This window comes from Canis lupus, chromosome X (genome assembly GCF_003254725.2).
Source record: "Canis lupus dingo isolate Sandy chromosome X, ASM325472v2, whole genome shotgun sequence".
Classification (NCBI taxonomy): domain Eukaryota; kingdom Metazoa; phylum Chordata; class Mammalia; order Carnivora; family Canidae; genus Canis; species Canis lupus.
The window spans coordinates 15,357,873-15,371,012 of NC_064281.1; the positions used below are offsets into that span (position 1 = coordinate 15,357,873).

General features: G+C 41.4%; 1 protein-coding gene and 1 pseudogene across 2 annotated transcripts in view; both read right to left on the minus strand.

The window, feature by feature from the left end:
• The window catches only part of MAP3K15 (mitogen-activated protein kinase kinase kinase 15), a 112,867-nt gene that overhangs the window by 47,790 nt on the left and 51,937 nt on the right, over nt 1-13,140 (minus strand). For both annotated transcript variants that reach the window (XR_007409529.1, XM_049107876.1), the window contains exon 7: nt 1,259-1,429. Coding sequence is in view for 1 of the 2 variants with exons in the window: in XM_049107876.1 (XP_048963833.1) it covers nt 1,259-1,429 (171 nt within the window). In the remaining variant the exon portion in view is untranslated. The remainder of the gene's footprint in view (nt 1-1,258; nt 1,430-13,140) is intronic.
• Nucleotides 7,604-7,697, minus strand: LOC112655895 (small nucleolar RNA U3; annotated as a pseudogene).

Sequence of the window (13,140 nt, forward strand, 5' to 3'; positions counted from 1 at the left end):
GAGTTCCAGAGCCTAAGCCTAAGAGGCTTTTGCAGCTTCTACCTTCATGTTCTCAGAATGCTGCCCACCGCGTAAGAAACCTGGTCTGGCAGGATTAGACCCACAGGCAGAGCATGGAGGCACACTACCAACACCCAGCACCAGCCACCAAATGTGTGTGAGGTCATCTTGGACCTTCCAGTCCTGCTGAGCCTTCAGCTGACCTCATTTTTAGGAGTGAGCCCAGCAGTTTAAGATGGAACCAGCCAAGCAGCAGCCTGGCCAATCCACAGAATCATGAAAAATGAGAAGTTTTTAAGCCACTAAGTTTTGGACTTGTTCATTATGCAGCAAACAATAGCTAATACACCCCTGGAAATGTATTCTTTGCTGAACAGCGAGGGCACGCTGGTGAAAATGCACATCGGATCTCGTCACTGCTCCGCTCAGAGCACTCCGATGTTATATCATTGCACTCAGAGTCAAAGGGTCTTCTCCTCTCCTGTTTCCTGCTGCTCTCTGCTTGCTCACACCTCACCATCCTTGAACATGCCCAGCAAGCTTCCCCTCTGGGTTTTGGCCCCTGCTGGCCCCTACTCCCAAAAACACTTTCCCCACAGTTTTCTCCAAGGCTCATCTCACCACCCTCACATCTTTACTCGCCTTCACTGACCACTGACCTACCTGAAACTGCATACAACTCCTCTCAAGCCTCCTTCTCCCATTCTCTGATGACCTTATCCCGAGAACCGTCACCAACAGGTAACATCCGATTCTTCTCCATTTCTTTGTCTGACTTCCCTTACCAGCAAGGCAAGGTCCATGATGGCAGGAATTTGTGTCTATGTCTGCTGTGTCTTTATCTCCACCATCTAGAGAAATTTCTGGCATACAGTAAGCCCTAAACCCACATTTGTTAGATGAACAAATGGAGGAAGGAATGAACAGCTCACTGAAAAGATAACACCCTGATGGCAGTAGAACAAAGTTCTGGAAGCAGTAGCTGGGAAGGAGCATGCTGAGCCCTCCTCCTTGCTCTTATAAATGAGTGAACTCGTGAGAAGAATGTCACCACTACAAAAACCTGTTTCTAATGGTTTCTCTTCAGAAAAAGGCATCTGGAAATTCCCAAACCACATTTAACGACTTTTTCCCCCACTGCCAGCAGACAGGCAGGCAGGCTGACTTATATTCATTGGGACAAGACCTGGATCCTTAGCCTCTGCAATTCTGTTCTTTGCAGAGATGCTTGTGCTACTGATTAGGATGGAGGGTTTACCACTCAATGGCGTTGTCTCGGCTGGTGTCATCTTTGCAGTCTGAATCCAAGAAGATGTCCTTGTAGATCCTCCCACACAGGCAGAACATGTCGGGGGCTGGGTGGTCACAGCTCTGCAGAACCTGGAGCATGACCTGCAGAGCCTTTTCTCGGTCACCTGCACGGTTTCTCCTGAAAGATTTGTGTGGTAAGATCACACATGTCTGAACCAAGACACAGTAGTATATATGCACTCATTCTGTGAGGGGCTGGTGCAAGGATGCTGTGCTTTAGCAGGAAACAAAGTCTGTATTGTAACTCATTCTTTTCATGTTCCAATTTAACAATTGCTTCAGACTCACACCAGTAAATCTCAGACTGTCACGGTCCCTACTTGGTCCCTTCTCTCAATGAGACCTAGACTGTGGATGAAAGCAGATGCAGACCAACGTGTCTGGAAAGAGAAAAAAATAACACGGCAGGCTCCTGTTGCTGGATGAACAGCAAGGATTTCAGAAGCTAAGCCTGAATTGTAATGATAACAGTTTGACAAAAGGCTTTTTTGGAAAAGCAGCAGAGCCCGCAAATTCAGAAAGCCAAGAGAAATTTATTTCTTGACCTGAGAATGCCTTGCCGTCCTCAAACAGGCAAAGACCCTGGCAATCTGTTTTCCAGTCTCATGTTGTATCCACCGGAGCAGATCTGAAAAATTATTTCTATATTCATAGATCAGTCTTCTCCCTTATTAGATTATATGGTAAAAAAAAAATTCATTTTCCACAGATAGTAGATTCCTTAGACCATTCTTAAAATAATCTTTGCCACAAAATAACCTGAGTTTGTGGCTGTGAAATATTATAGCTTCCCATGAAGGTTTGGAAGCAAATGCTCAGCAGTAGTGGAGACTGAGGAAATCGACTACGGTTAATGATGTTCATATTAAATACTTGTAAAAAGAAACAATTTCTATATAACACTGCAATGGAGTGATCTCTAAAATATACCATTAAGATGAGAAAGCTATGTATTGAATACTGTGCACAGAAAGCTACCTTTTTATTTAAGCAAAAGGAGGAAGTGAATAGAGATATGTATCTGCTTTGATTCTTCAAAATGAAAGGATAAACAAAAAGGTAATAAAAGTTACCACCAATAGGTGGAGGGAGAGAACATGATGAAAGGGACAAGAAAAGAAACTCCTTTTTTGTAATGTGACTGAAACTATGCAAGTTTTTTTACACAATTATGAAAGAAAATGAAATAAAATTTTAAGTGTTCCCTAAAAACACCATTTGCCAATAAACACCATCTGAATTTGTGGCTGCAGCAAAACAAAACAAATGAACCTCCGCATGTGCCTCATGGCTTATGCACCAAGTAGAAATCCACTATTTTTAAAACACAGCAATTTGACTATTTTCTTAAAGGGATAAAAACCTAAGGAAAAAATAGAAACGCAAAGAAATCTTATATAGTTTCCAGTAATCACATTGTTAGTGATAATAATGGTACTGGTATTTTGAAAATATTACATATTTGTAGTATAGAATACCAAAAAAATAATGTTAATATCATTAGGAACCAGAGCTATGCATAGGAGATACAGAAAAAAAAATTCAGTAAAAATCCTATGGTCCCAAATTTGAATTGGAACATCAGTATGGATTCACAAGGTGGTCTTCCTTGTCTACTGAAAAGGACCAAAAGATGACCAATTCAGTAGCAATGAGAACTTCCGGCCCTGACTGGGGCCTATAAACACCATGTCTCACTACATGGAAGCAGGACTCTGTGGAGGAACAGCCAATTCCAGATGGGTCTAAGATGATCCTGGAATATCTCAATACAAAGACACAAAGGAGCTACTAAGCTCACATCAGAAAGATTCAGAAACCAAAAAGAATCGGTGTTTGGCCAAAGAGGAGACAGTGTGAGCCTTAGGAAGAATAACTATAAAGGATTGAAACCTATCAACTATATTAAAATGAAGAAGGGGAAATCTATACAACAACAACAAAAAAGACTTAAGAATCTTATTAACCAAATGCCATGTATAAGACTTTGTCTGGGGATCCCTGGGTGGCGCAGCGGTTTGGCGCCTGCCTTTGGCCCAGGGCGCGATCCTGGAGACCCGGGATCGAATCCCACATCGGGCTCCCACTGCATGGAGCCTGCTTCTTCCTCTGCCTGTGTCTCTGCCTCTCTCTCTCTCTGTGTGTGACTATCATAAATAAATAAAAATTAAAAAAAAAAAGACTTTGTCTGGATCACGACTCAAACCCACTGTACACATAAAACTAAAGACAGAGAGGTATCTGGGAGAATGTAAACGCTCCTGCTGAAGAATTATTGCTCATTACAGCACAATCATGACCGTGTTTTGTAAAGTGCTCCCTCAGACGATACTGAAATCACTATGGGTAAAATGGCCTGTCCTGGCTTCATGATCAATCTGGCATTAGGGTAGGAGGGCAGGGCAGGTGGGGTGAGCAGGAAGCAAAACTGGACGTGCAGGGATGACTATTGAAGTGGGAAAGGGGTACAAGAGGGCTCACTACAGTATTTCCTACTTTGGACTGTGTCTGAAATTTATATTAAAAAAACGAAACAAAAAAAAAGTCAAAGCCCATTCTGACAACAATTCTTCTCGAATCTGTACTATAGAAAAACTCCTATATATATACACTCAAGAATTTTTGAACAAAGGTGTTTATTATGGCATTGCTCCTAACAATGAAAACCTGGAGATAACCCAAATGTCCATTAACATATGAATGGTAATATATACATTAAAGATTTTATTTATTTATTCATGAGAAACAGAGAGAGGGAGGTAGAGACACAGGCAGAGGGAGAAGCAGGCTCCCTGTGGGGAGCCTGATGCGAGACCTGATCCCAGGACCCCAGGACCATGACCCGAGCTGAAGGCAGATGCCCAACCACTGAGCCACTCAGGTGCCCCAGAATATATTTAACAACCAAACTACGATGTATCATGTAACCTAACCCTTAGACAGAGGCAGGTCTGTATGTAATTATATAGAAGAATTCCCATAAGAGTTCATGAAAAAAAATTGCTGAACTAAATAGCATGATCCCATTTTTTTTTGCAGTAAACGCTATTTACATATATGTTCATGTACATAGACAGTCTGGAAGGATACACGTTAGATTGTTCAAAAAAATCATTGCTGGGATTTGTACAAAGTGTTCCTGTGCATGTTTTACTAATAACTATTCTAATAGATGAATAAAGAGATTATTCCTTTTAAGTTCTTGGCAATTTTACAACAGGCTTTTTTACGCTTTTTTCTGGAGGACTTGTACCTCATAAAACTATTCCATCATTTGAGACAAAAGATTAGTATCTCAAACAGCTTTTCTCAACTGGGATCTGAATGAATTAAGCTCCAGAGAAAGTTATATGATTATCTTGAGTGACTATTTTCTCCCTTCTCCCAAGTATGGTACATAGGTAGCCCCATTCTGGATCCATAAGGGAGTTTGTTCAATTGATACAATAGATGCCTTAGGGTTTAATTCTCTGTGGAACCCAATCCAGGTTGAGAAAGGCTAATCTAGACACTTGGCATTCTGCTAGAAGGCTGCAATAATTAAGCCTGTATTACAACTCTGACTTTTTCTATTTTCTGCCTTGGTCTTATTCTCACATATTTGATCTCTACTCTCTTTGTTCACAGAATCCCATTTAACTAGCCTGCAAAAACAGATCTCTTAATGAACAGCCTACCCGTGATACCTTCTCATTTTTAAAAGCCAACAGATATCAACACAACTCAACTTTAGTGGAGCATTTAAATAATTTCTACAGTCTGTGACAGGAAAATGAAAAAGATTAAAACTTTAATGAGCTACAAAATTTCTACATCTGTTATGAGCCAACTTTTGAGGTGTCAAATATTCAGGATTCAGAGAAAAATGTCCTGAACTCTTTTAAATGTTTCATTATTGATCTGGGTTCAGGCTCATTTGTTTTGTTTTCTTTGGACCATTTACAGCAACATTTCCCTTGAATTTTTTTAACTTGAAACTTACCCTTGTTAATCAAAACAAAAGGTCTTCTCAGGATTAAAAAAAATACCCAAAACTGAACATTTGCAAAAAATGAAAAGAAAAGTGAAAAGAAAAGTGATTTTTGGCTTAAAAGCAACTTAAGGATAGGTGCTAAATAGCTAATCCCTTTAGTGGTTAATCATCAAGTTTTCAGATCTGTTTATCATTTTCAGATGCCAAAGTATCCAAGAATAGGTCCATAGATAAAAACTCCCGTGTTTCATTAGTCTGGCAACATATGTTTCTGACAATAAGGCCATTTCACAAATTGACAGATGTGAATTAAGACAGCAGGGGTCACAACCTTGGCTTGCATGTTAGAATCACCTGGGAAACTTTAAAAATCTTGATGTTGAGGCTGCACTTGAGGCCATTTAAATCATTCTCTGGAGATGGGATCCAGGCATCAGTGTGTCCTATCCTGGATATTCTCATTCAGTAAGTCTGCATCACTGCTAAACGCATGGACCACTTCTCAGCCCTCATATTATCTGCCCCACCAGTGGCACTTGACCTTTGAGTACTCCTTTCCTCCTTGGACCACTTTCATTTGGCTTGCAGGACACCACACACACTCCTGATTTTCCTTCTATTTTAGTCTTATTTTTCTGGGCTCCTATTCATCTCCCCTGTCTTTTTAACACTGGAGTGTCCTTAGCACAACACTTGGACCTTGCTTCTTTATCAGTTGCTACATCAGATCCCTTGGTGATATCATCTAGTGCCATGCTTCTTCAAACCATCCATATTCTGATGACTCCCACATTCCTATCTCCAGCCCAGAGCTCTCCTCTAAACTCCAGGCTTACATATCCAACTGCCTTCCTAGCATCTCACTTGCATGTCTAATACCTCAAACTTGATGTGTCCAAAACTCAACTGTTGGTCAAAGCTGTTCTTCTCCGCCTTATTTAATAATGCCCAGTCCACTCCTGTTTTTCATGCCAAACACTTTGGAATCATGCTTCATTTCTCTAATATTTTTTATTTAATCAAAAAACTCTGTTGGTTCTTATTTTCAGCCATAGCCAAAAATGGCCTACTTTTCATGACCCCCAGTCATCACTACCCTGGTCCAAGTGACTGTCATTTCCTGCTTCCACCCTCACCCCTCTACTATCTGTTCTCAACACAGCAGAGTGATTCTGCTAAACACTAAGTCAGACCATGTCACTCCACTACTCAAAACTCTCCATGCAAATAATATATCTGATAAGAAGTTAATATCCAAAATATATGAAGAATTCATATAACTCAATAGCAAAAAAGTCTGATTAAAAAATGGGCAGAGAACCTAAATAAACATTTTTCCAAAGAAGGCATAAAGATGGCCAACAGTAAAGATGGCTAACAGACCCAGAAAAAGATGCTCAACATCACTCATCATCAGGAAAATGCATTTCAAAACCACAAGGAAACATTACCTCTTGCTTCTTAGAATGGCTAAGATTAAAAAAAAAAAAAATCCGAGTTAACAAGTGGTGGCAAAGAAGTGGAGAAAGGGAATCCTCATGCACTGTGGGTGGGAATGCAAATTGGCGCAGCCACTGTGGAGATTCTTGGGGAAAAAAAAATGGAGATTCTTGAAAATCAATATGGAGATCCTTGCAAAAATTCAAAATAGAACTACCATATGATCCAGCAATCTCACTTATGGGTATTTATCTATGGATAACAAAAATACTAATCTAAAAGATATCTGCACTCCCATGCTCACTGCAGCATTATTTATAATAGCCAAGACCTACAAGCAACCCAAGTGTCCATCAGTGAATGAATGGATAAACAATGTGGTATACATATACAACCAAATATTATTCAGTCATAAAAAGAAAGGAATCCAAAAAAAAAAGAAAAAAAAAGGAATTGTGCCATTTGCAACAACATGGATGGATCTTGAGGGCATTATGCTAAGTGAAATAAGTAAGAGAAAGAGAAATACTATATGATCTCACTTACATGTAGAATCTAAAAAAGCAACCCAAACAAACCAAGCTCAAAGATACAGAGAACAGGCTGGTGGCTGCCAGGGGTGGAGTAAAATGGGTCAAAAGGTATAAACTTTCAGTTATAAAATACACGAGTCTTGGGGATGTAATACACAGCATGGTGACTATAGTTAATATTGTATTATATGTTTGAAAGTTCCATGGGGTATCTGGCTGGCTCAGTCAGTATAGTATGTGACTCTTGATCTCTGGGTCATGAGTTCAAGCCCCATAATGGGTGCAGAGCCTCCTTTAAAAAGTTCCTAAGAGAGATCTTAAAAGTTCTTTTCACAAGAAAAATATTTCTAATTATGTGTGGTGATAGATGTTAACTAAACTTACTGTGGTAATTGTTACACAAAACAAACTATAGAAATGATCCCTGAAAGTATAGTCTTTACACAAAATGTACATGTATACATGTATACACCTGAAACTAATGTTATATATCAATTATATCTCAAAAACAAAAAAAAAACCCTCTTTCTAGAGGCTCCCATCTCAGAGCAAATATCTTCTTTCAGAGGCCTGCAAGATTCTAGAAGATCTGGCTCCCAGTTATTTTACTATTCACTCACCATCACCTACTCTCCTCCAGCTGTACAAGCCTCCCTGCCATTCTATGCTCTTCCCTGGAACCTTCTGGAATGTCCTTCCCCCAATATATTTACATGGTATGCTCCCTTATCTCTTTCTCATTTTTTTTTCTTCATGTCACTCTCTCGTAAGTCAAATCTTCTCTGAGCACTCAGCTTATAAACTGTAATGCCCCACCAGCCTCCCTAGCACCCTAAATTGTGTTAATAGTTGTACTTCGGGGATCCCTGGGTGGCGCAGCGGTTTGGCGCCTGCCTTTGGCCCAGGGCGCGATCCTGGAGACCCGGGATCGAATCCCACATCGGGCTCCCGGTGCATGGAGCCTGCTTCTCCCTCTGCCTGTGTCTCTGCCTCTCTCTCTCTCTCTCTCTGTGACTATCATAAATAAATAAAAATTAAAAAAAAATAGTTGTACTTCGTTTGTATAGTCTCTTCCCGCTTAAGAATGTAAGCTCCAAGAGGGAGAGGTTTTTCTGTCTGGTCTGTTCACAGCTATGCCCCAGGGATTATAACTGGATCTAGGACATAGTAGGTGCTCAACAAACATCTGTTAAATGGATGACAAACTGAGCAGTACTGAACATGAAAAGACCTTCATCAACTGACTGCTGAGTGAACAAAGACCACAGCAGTGCATCTCCTATATGGTTCTGTATTGTAGAAACCCTGCTGAGTGATGTAGTCAGGAGTATGTAAGGATGCAGAAAACTGAAAGGATATACACCAAAGTGGTGAGAGATTACTTCTGGAATATGTGTAGGACTAGAGATTAGAATTATAAGGGACAATTGCTTTAAACGTTTTTGGGGGGGCACCTGGGTGGCTTAGCAGCTGAGCGTCTGCCTTTGGCTCAGGGCGTGATCCTGGGATCTGGAATCAAGTCCCACATTGGGCTCCCTGCATGGAGCCTGCTTCTCCCTCTGCCTGTGTCTCTGCCTCTCTCTGTGTGTCTCTCATGAATAAATAAATAAATCTTAAAAAAATAAATGTTTATTCCCTCCTGTTTTTCACAAAAACAAATTTATTTATTATTTATGCAATAAGATATACAGAGGAAAAAACAAAACACCCTACAACACCAGATTGGGAATCTTCTAATAACAGTTAGGTTCTGGTTATTTTCATACCATTTATTACCCATTTGAGTCAAGCAAGTTGCTCACCCTTTCTGTCCTTCAGTTCTTCATGTGAAAAGTTTGTTTGATTTTGCTTACCCCTCAAGGTGACTGTGAGCTACAGTTGTGCCAGAGCTCTCGTTGGTCACTAAACATCCCATCTGTCTGTCCATCTTTGCTGTATTGTATTTTTAAAAGAAAGTTCATAAGGTGGGAGTCAGAGTTCCAAAACATTTTTCTCCAAAGCAAGCACTCAGAATTAACAAGCAAAATGTCTCACTAGACCAGGGGGTCCTTTCTACAACCAACTTTGTCTTCAGGGGCCCATCAAAAACCTTTCAAGAGTTGCTTGCTTCCCTGGAGACGACTAAGAAAGTCCTTCCACTCCCACAGCAACAGTCTGAGCCTGGACAATCCATAAACCGTACCAAAGAGGAGGAAGAACTTCCCTGATTCCAGAAAAAAAAAACAAAAAAAACAAAAAAACACCCGGTCAGAGGTAAGCAAAGAGCCTGGACAGTTTCCACAGCAGGGGGTCTGCTCTAGGTACTGAGAAATGGAAGAACAAGTCTTTGATAGAAACACTTCCCAAGGACAAAGAGAAAATCTGCAAAGCTTTGGACAACAGCATGAGCTAGATGGGATGGCATGGAATCTGGAAGGGTCCCCAAGCAAAACCATTTGCTCAGTGTTAGCATTCTCTTGCAGTACAGCCACCCCCACCCCCACATTTTGCCAAGAAAGCCACTGTATAGGAGAGGCTCCAAGTAGAAAGATATTACATGTTTTATCAGAGGACTCAGACATGCATCCCTGCAAAAATGGAATCCAAAGATATGAGGAACAGCAACCCCAAATCCTCCCTGCTCAAATACTGACAAGATGAGAAAGGGAGCAGAGACAAGAGGTGGGGGTTGGGCTAATCGGAAGTAAATTGATTAAAATGGAGTCCAGGGCCAACCCAGCCATCCTCCAGGAGAAACACACTCAAAAAAAATCAGTCATATATAGATATTAAGGATAATAAACAAATTATACTTCAGTCTCTATGTTGTTTTTTTTTAGATAAAATGTCTAGAATACAATAAAATTATGAGATGTGCATAGAAGAAAATGTGGCCCATAATCAAGATAAAAAATGATTGTCACTAAAATTGGCAAAAACTTAAAACTATACATTGTGTGTTTGTATATATACATACATATATAATGTATATGTGTAAAAAAATTAAGGTATTTTGTGAGAGAAATGAAAACTCTCAAAAAACAAATGAACAGAAGTCCTAAAACTGAATTCTTTATTAAAAATCACTGAAAGGACCTAATATCAGATTTGGACATTATGAAAGAAAGGATCAGTGACTGGGAATATGAATCAATCGTCATTATCCAAACTGGGGGTGGATGGGTGTGTGGGGGGTGTGACAAAAAAGGGCAAAAGGGACCTCTGAGGGATAAAACCTTCTGTCTCTTGATTGCGGTGGTAGTTACACAAGTGTATTTATTTGGCTAAAGGTTATCGAACTGTGAGCTTTAAATGGGTGCATTGTATCGTATGTCGGTTCTACCTTCTACCTCAATAAAGATGGCTTTAAAAATACGTAGAAACTGATCAGTGCTTCTGAAAGGTCGGTGGCCTGCTGGGCCACTCACTGGTCTCTGCGGTCAGATACAGTCCTCGGCTACCTGCTTTGCTCTGTAGGGCGGGGGAGCGGGCTCCTCCAGGCTGCTTTCCAGACTCCCAGACCCCGATTACCAGTCATGAGCAGCCAGGGGAAGACAACGGTGGACGTGCACCTGGAGGAGGCCAAGAATGAAGGAGCCAGAGTACTTGCTCCCTTTTGTGGTGTGTTTTGTGTAGTGGCTCTAGCGATAGCTGCGTCTCTTCCGTAGATCCAGTTCCCAAGAAGCTGACTTGTAATGGTTTTAGGGGATCCTGGCTCCTAGATTCTGATCCTATCACCTCTTTTCTGTGTCCCTCCAGCCAAGGGAGGCACGGAACCAGCTACCTGCTGATGCTAATTGAGTGGCCTCAGTTCCCTGACTGGCTTCTCAGCTCTTGCCTCACCTGTGTAACCAATTCCATAGAGTCAATTTCCCCTATTTTAAATACTTAGAGAGGTTTCTGTTTCCTGATTGGATCTTGACAGAAAGACACCTGCCACGAGGAAGCAGGTGCCTTAGTCTGGCCAGATGCCCCCTATTTACAGAAGGAAAAGGGAACGGTTAGAGGCAACCTGTATTTGAGCGTGGACAATGCCCAGAGCCAAAGAAACACACGAAGCAGAATGGTTGTTTTCTGACTCTACAAAGAGGACCTAGTGCTGTATCAGGGTAGAACCATTATTAAATCATCCCATCCCTGCCCCCATCGTTGCAACCTCTCCTAGTTTGCTGGAACCACAAAGCAACATCTATGAAGGCTAGGCTTTATAGTGAACTGGCAGGCCCTGACGGGGAGCTGGCTTTCCCATTTTCACAAAAGCTACAGGAGGTGAAGAGTATTCCCACCTGCACTCTTTGTTCTGATGACACACTCTCAGGGATGTTCACAGGGATGCATCCAGTTCAACTCTACTCCTTATTTGCAAGTTGCAGTAGAAGCTAGAATGTGTTCACTAAAACCTTTTTTTTTTCCTCCTGGGCCCTGAGCCAGAACACATTTCCCAACTTCCCTTGCAGTTAGGTTGGGCCAGGAGGCTGAATTTTGGCCAATGAAATATGCAAACAAGTAACGAACATCACTTCCTGACCATGCTCAGCAAACCTCCCTGGTAGAGTCAAAAAGTGGAAACAACCCACTTTTGTCCATCGACTGACAAATGAATGTGTAATATGGGTTGTATCAGTACAATTGAATATTATTCAGCCACAGAAAGCAATTTAGTACTGACACCTGCTGCAACACAAATGACCCCTGAAAACAGTATGCTAAGTGCAAGAAGCCAACCAGAAAAGCTCGCCTACTATAGGATTCCATTCATATGAAGTGTCCAGAACAGACAAATCCAGAGACAAAAAACCAGATGAGTGGTTTCCTAGGTCCAGCCAGTGAGGTGGGGAATATGGAGTGACTGCTAATGGATTGCCAAAAACCCAACAGTGGCTGTTTAGGGCTGGGGAGGGGAGTTGGGGGGAATGGGGAACAGAGGCTGGTAATGGATTCAGGGTTTTGGGGGAAGGAATGATGAAAATATTCTAAAATTGAATGTGATGATTACACAATCCTGAATATACTAAAACCACTGGCTTGTACTCTTTACATGGGTGAATTGTATGGTATGCAAATGAGATCTCAGTAGCTGCTATGCGCACTCGCAAACACGTATGCACCATCCCTGGCAATTCACCATGGTCTCTCCTTTCTTGTCATCTGGCTGAAAGGAGAGCTGAGAATTGAAGAAAGGGTGGAGCATCAAGATGGCAGGAGAGTGGAATGTCAATCACCCAGAGAAGAGATTGCCCAAGCACAATACATTCACACTGGAATGATGCGTAAGTGAAAATAAACTTTCATTATGTTAAGGCACTGAAATGGTTATGCTATTTGTTACAGCAGTTACCCTACCCTAATACACAAGTCACCAATGCCAAGAAGGCATGGGTTTCCTTGGTGCTAAAGACCAATTCCCCTCTGAGTCCATATCCTGTCCCACCTGACTGACACCTGGGATCTCACACGAGGAAAACACCCATTGCTGCTGACCCTGACCTAGCCTATGCAGCCCTTCACTTTTCTGGATTGCCTGCTTTGGGCCATGCCCCACTTTAATGGTGGCATTACCAATAATTCTTTTATGTGTTTCAGTATATGCTGAACATGTATGACTTAGATATTTTTGTTTTCACACATATAAAGAAAAATTCAATAGACTTGCCTTCTATTACACCAAGCCCTTAACTGTAAGCACCCAGATATCTCCTATGGATCTCATATGCAGACCACAGCTGGTCATGGAGTCATTCATTCACTCACCCAGTCAACAAGTACTTACTGAACACCTACTCTGTGGGTGGCACAACAGTATCAGGCACAGGGTAGACAGTGGCCCAGCAGACCATGGCTCCTGCCCCCTTCAGATTGAGCCTACTGGGGAGGATGATAAATATTAGAAAGTAACACAGAAAT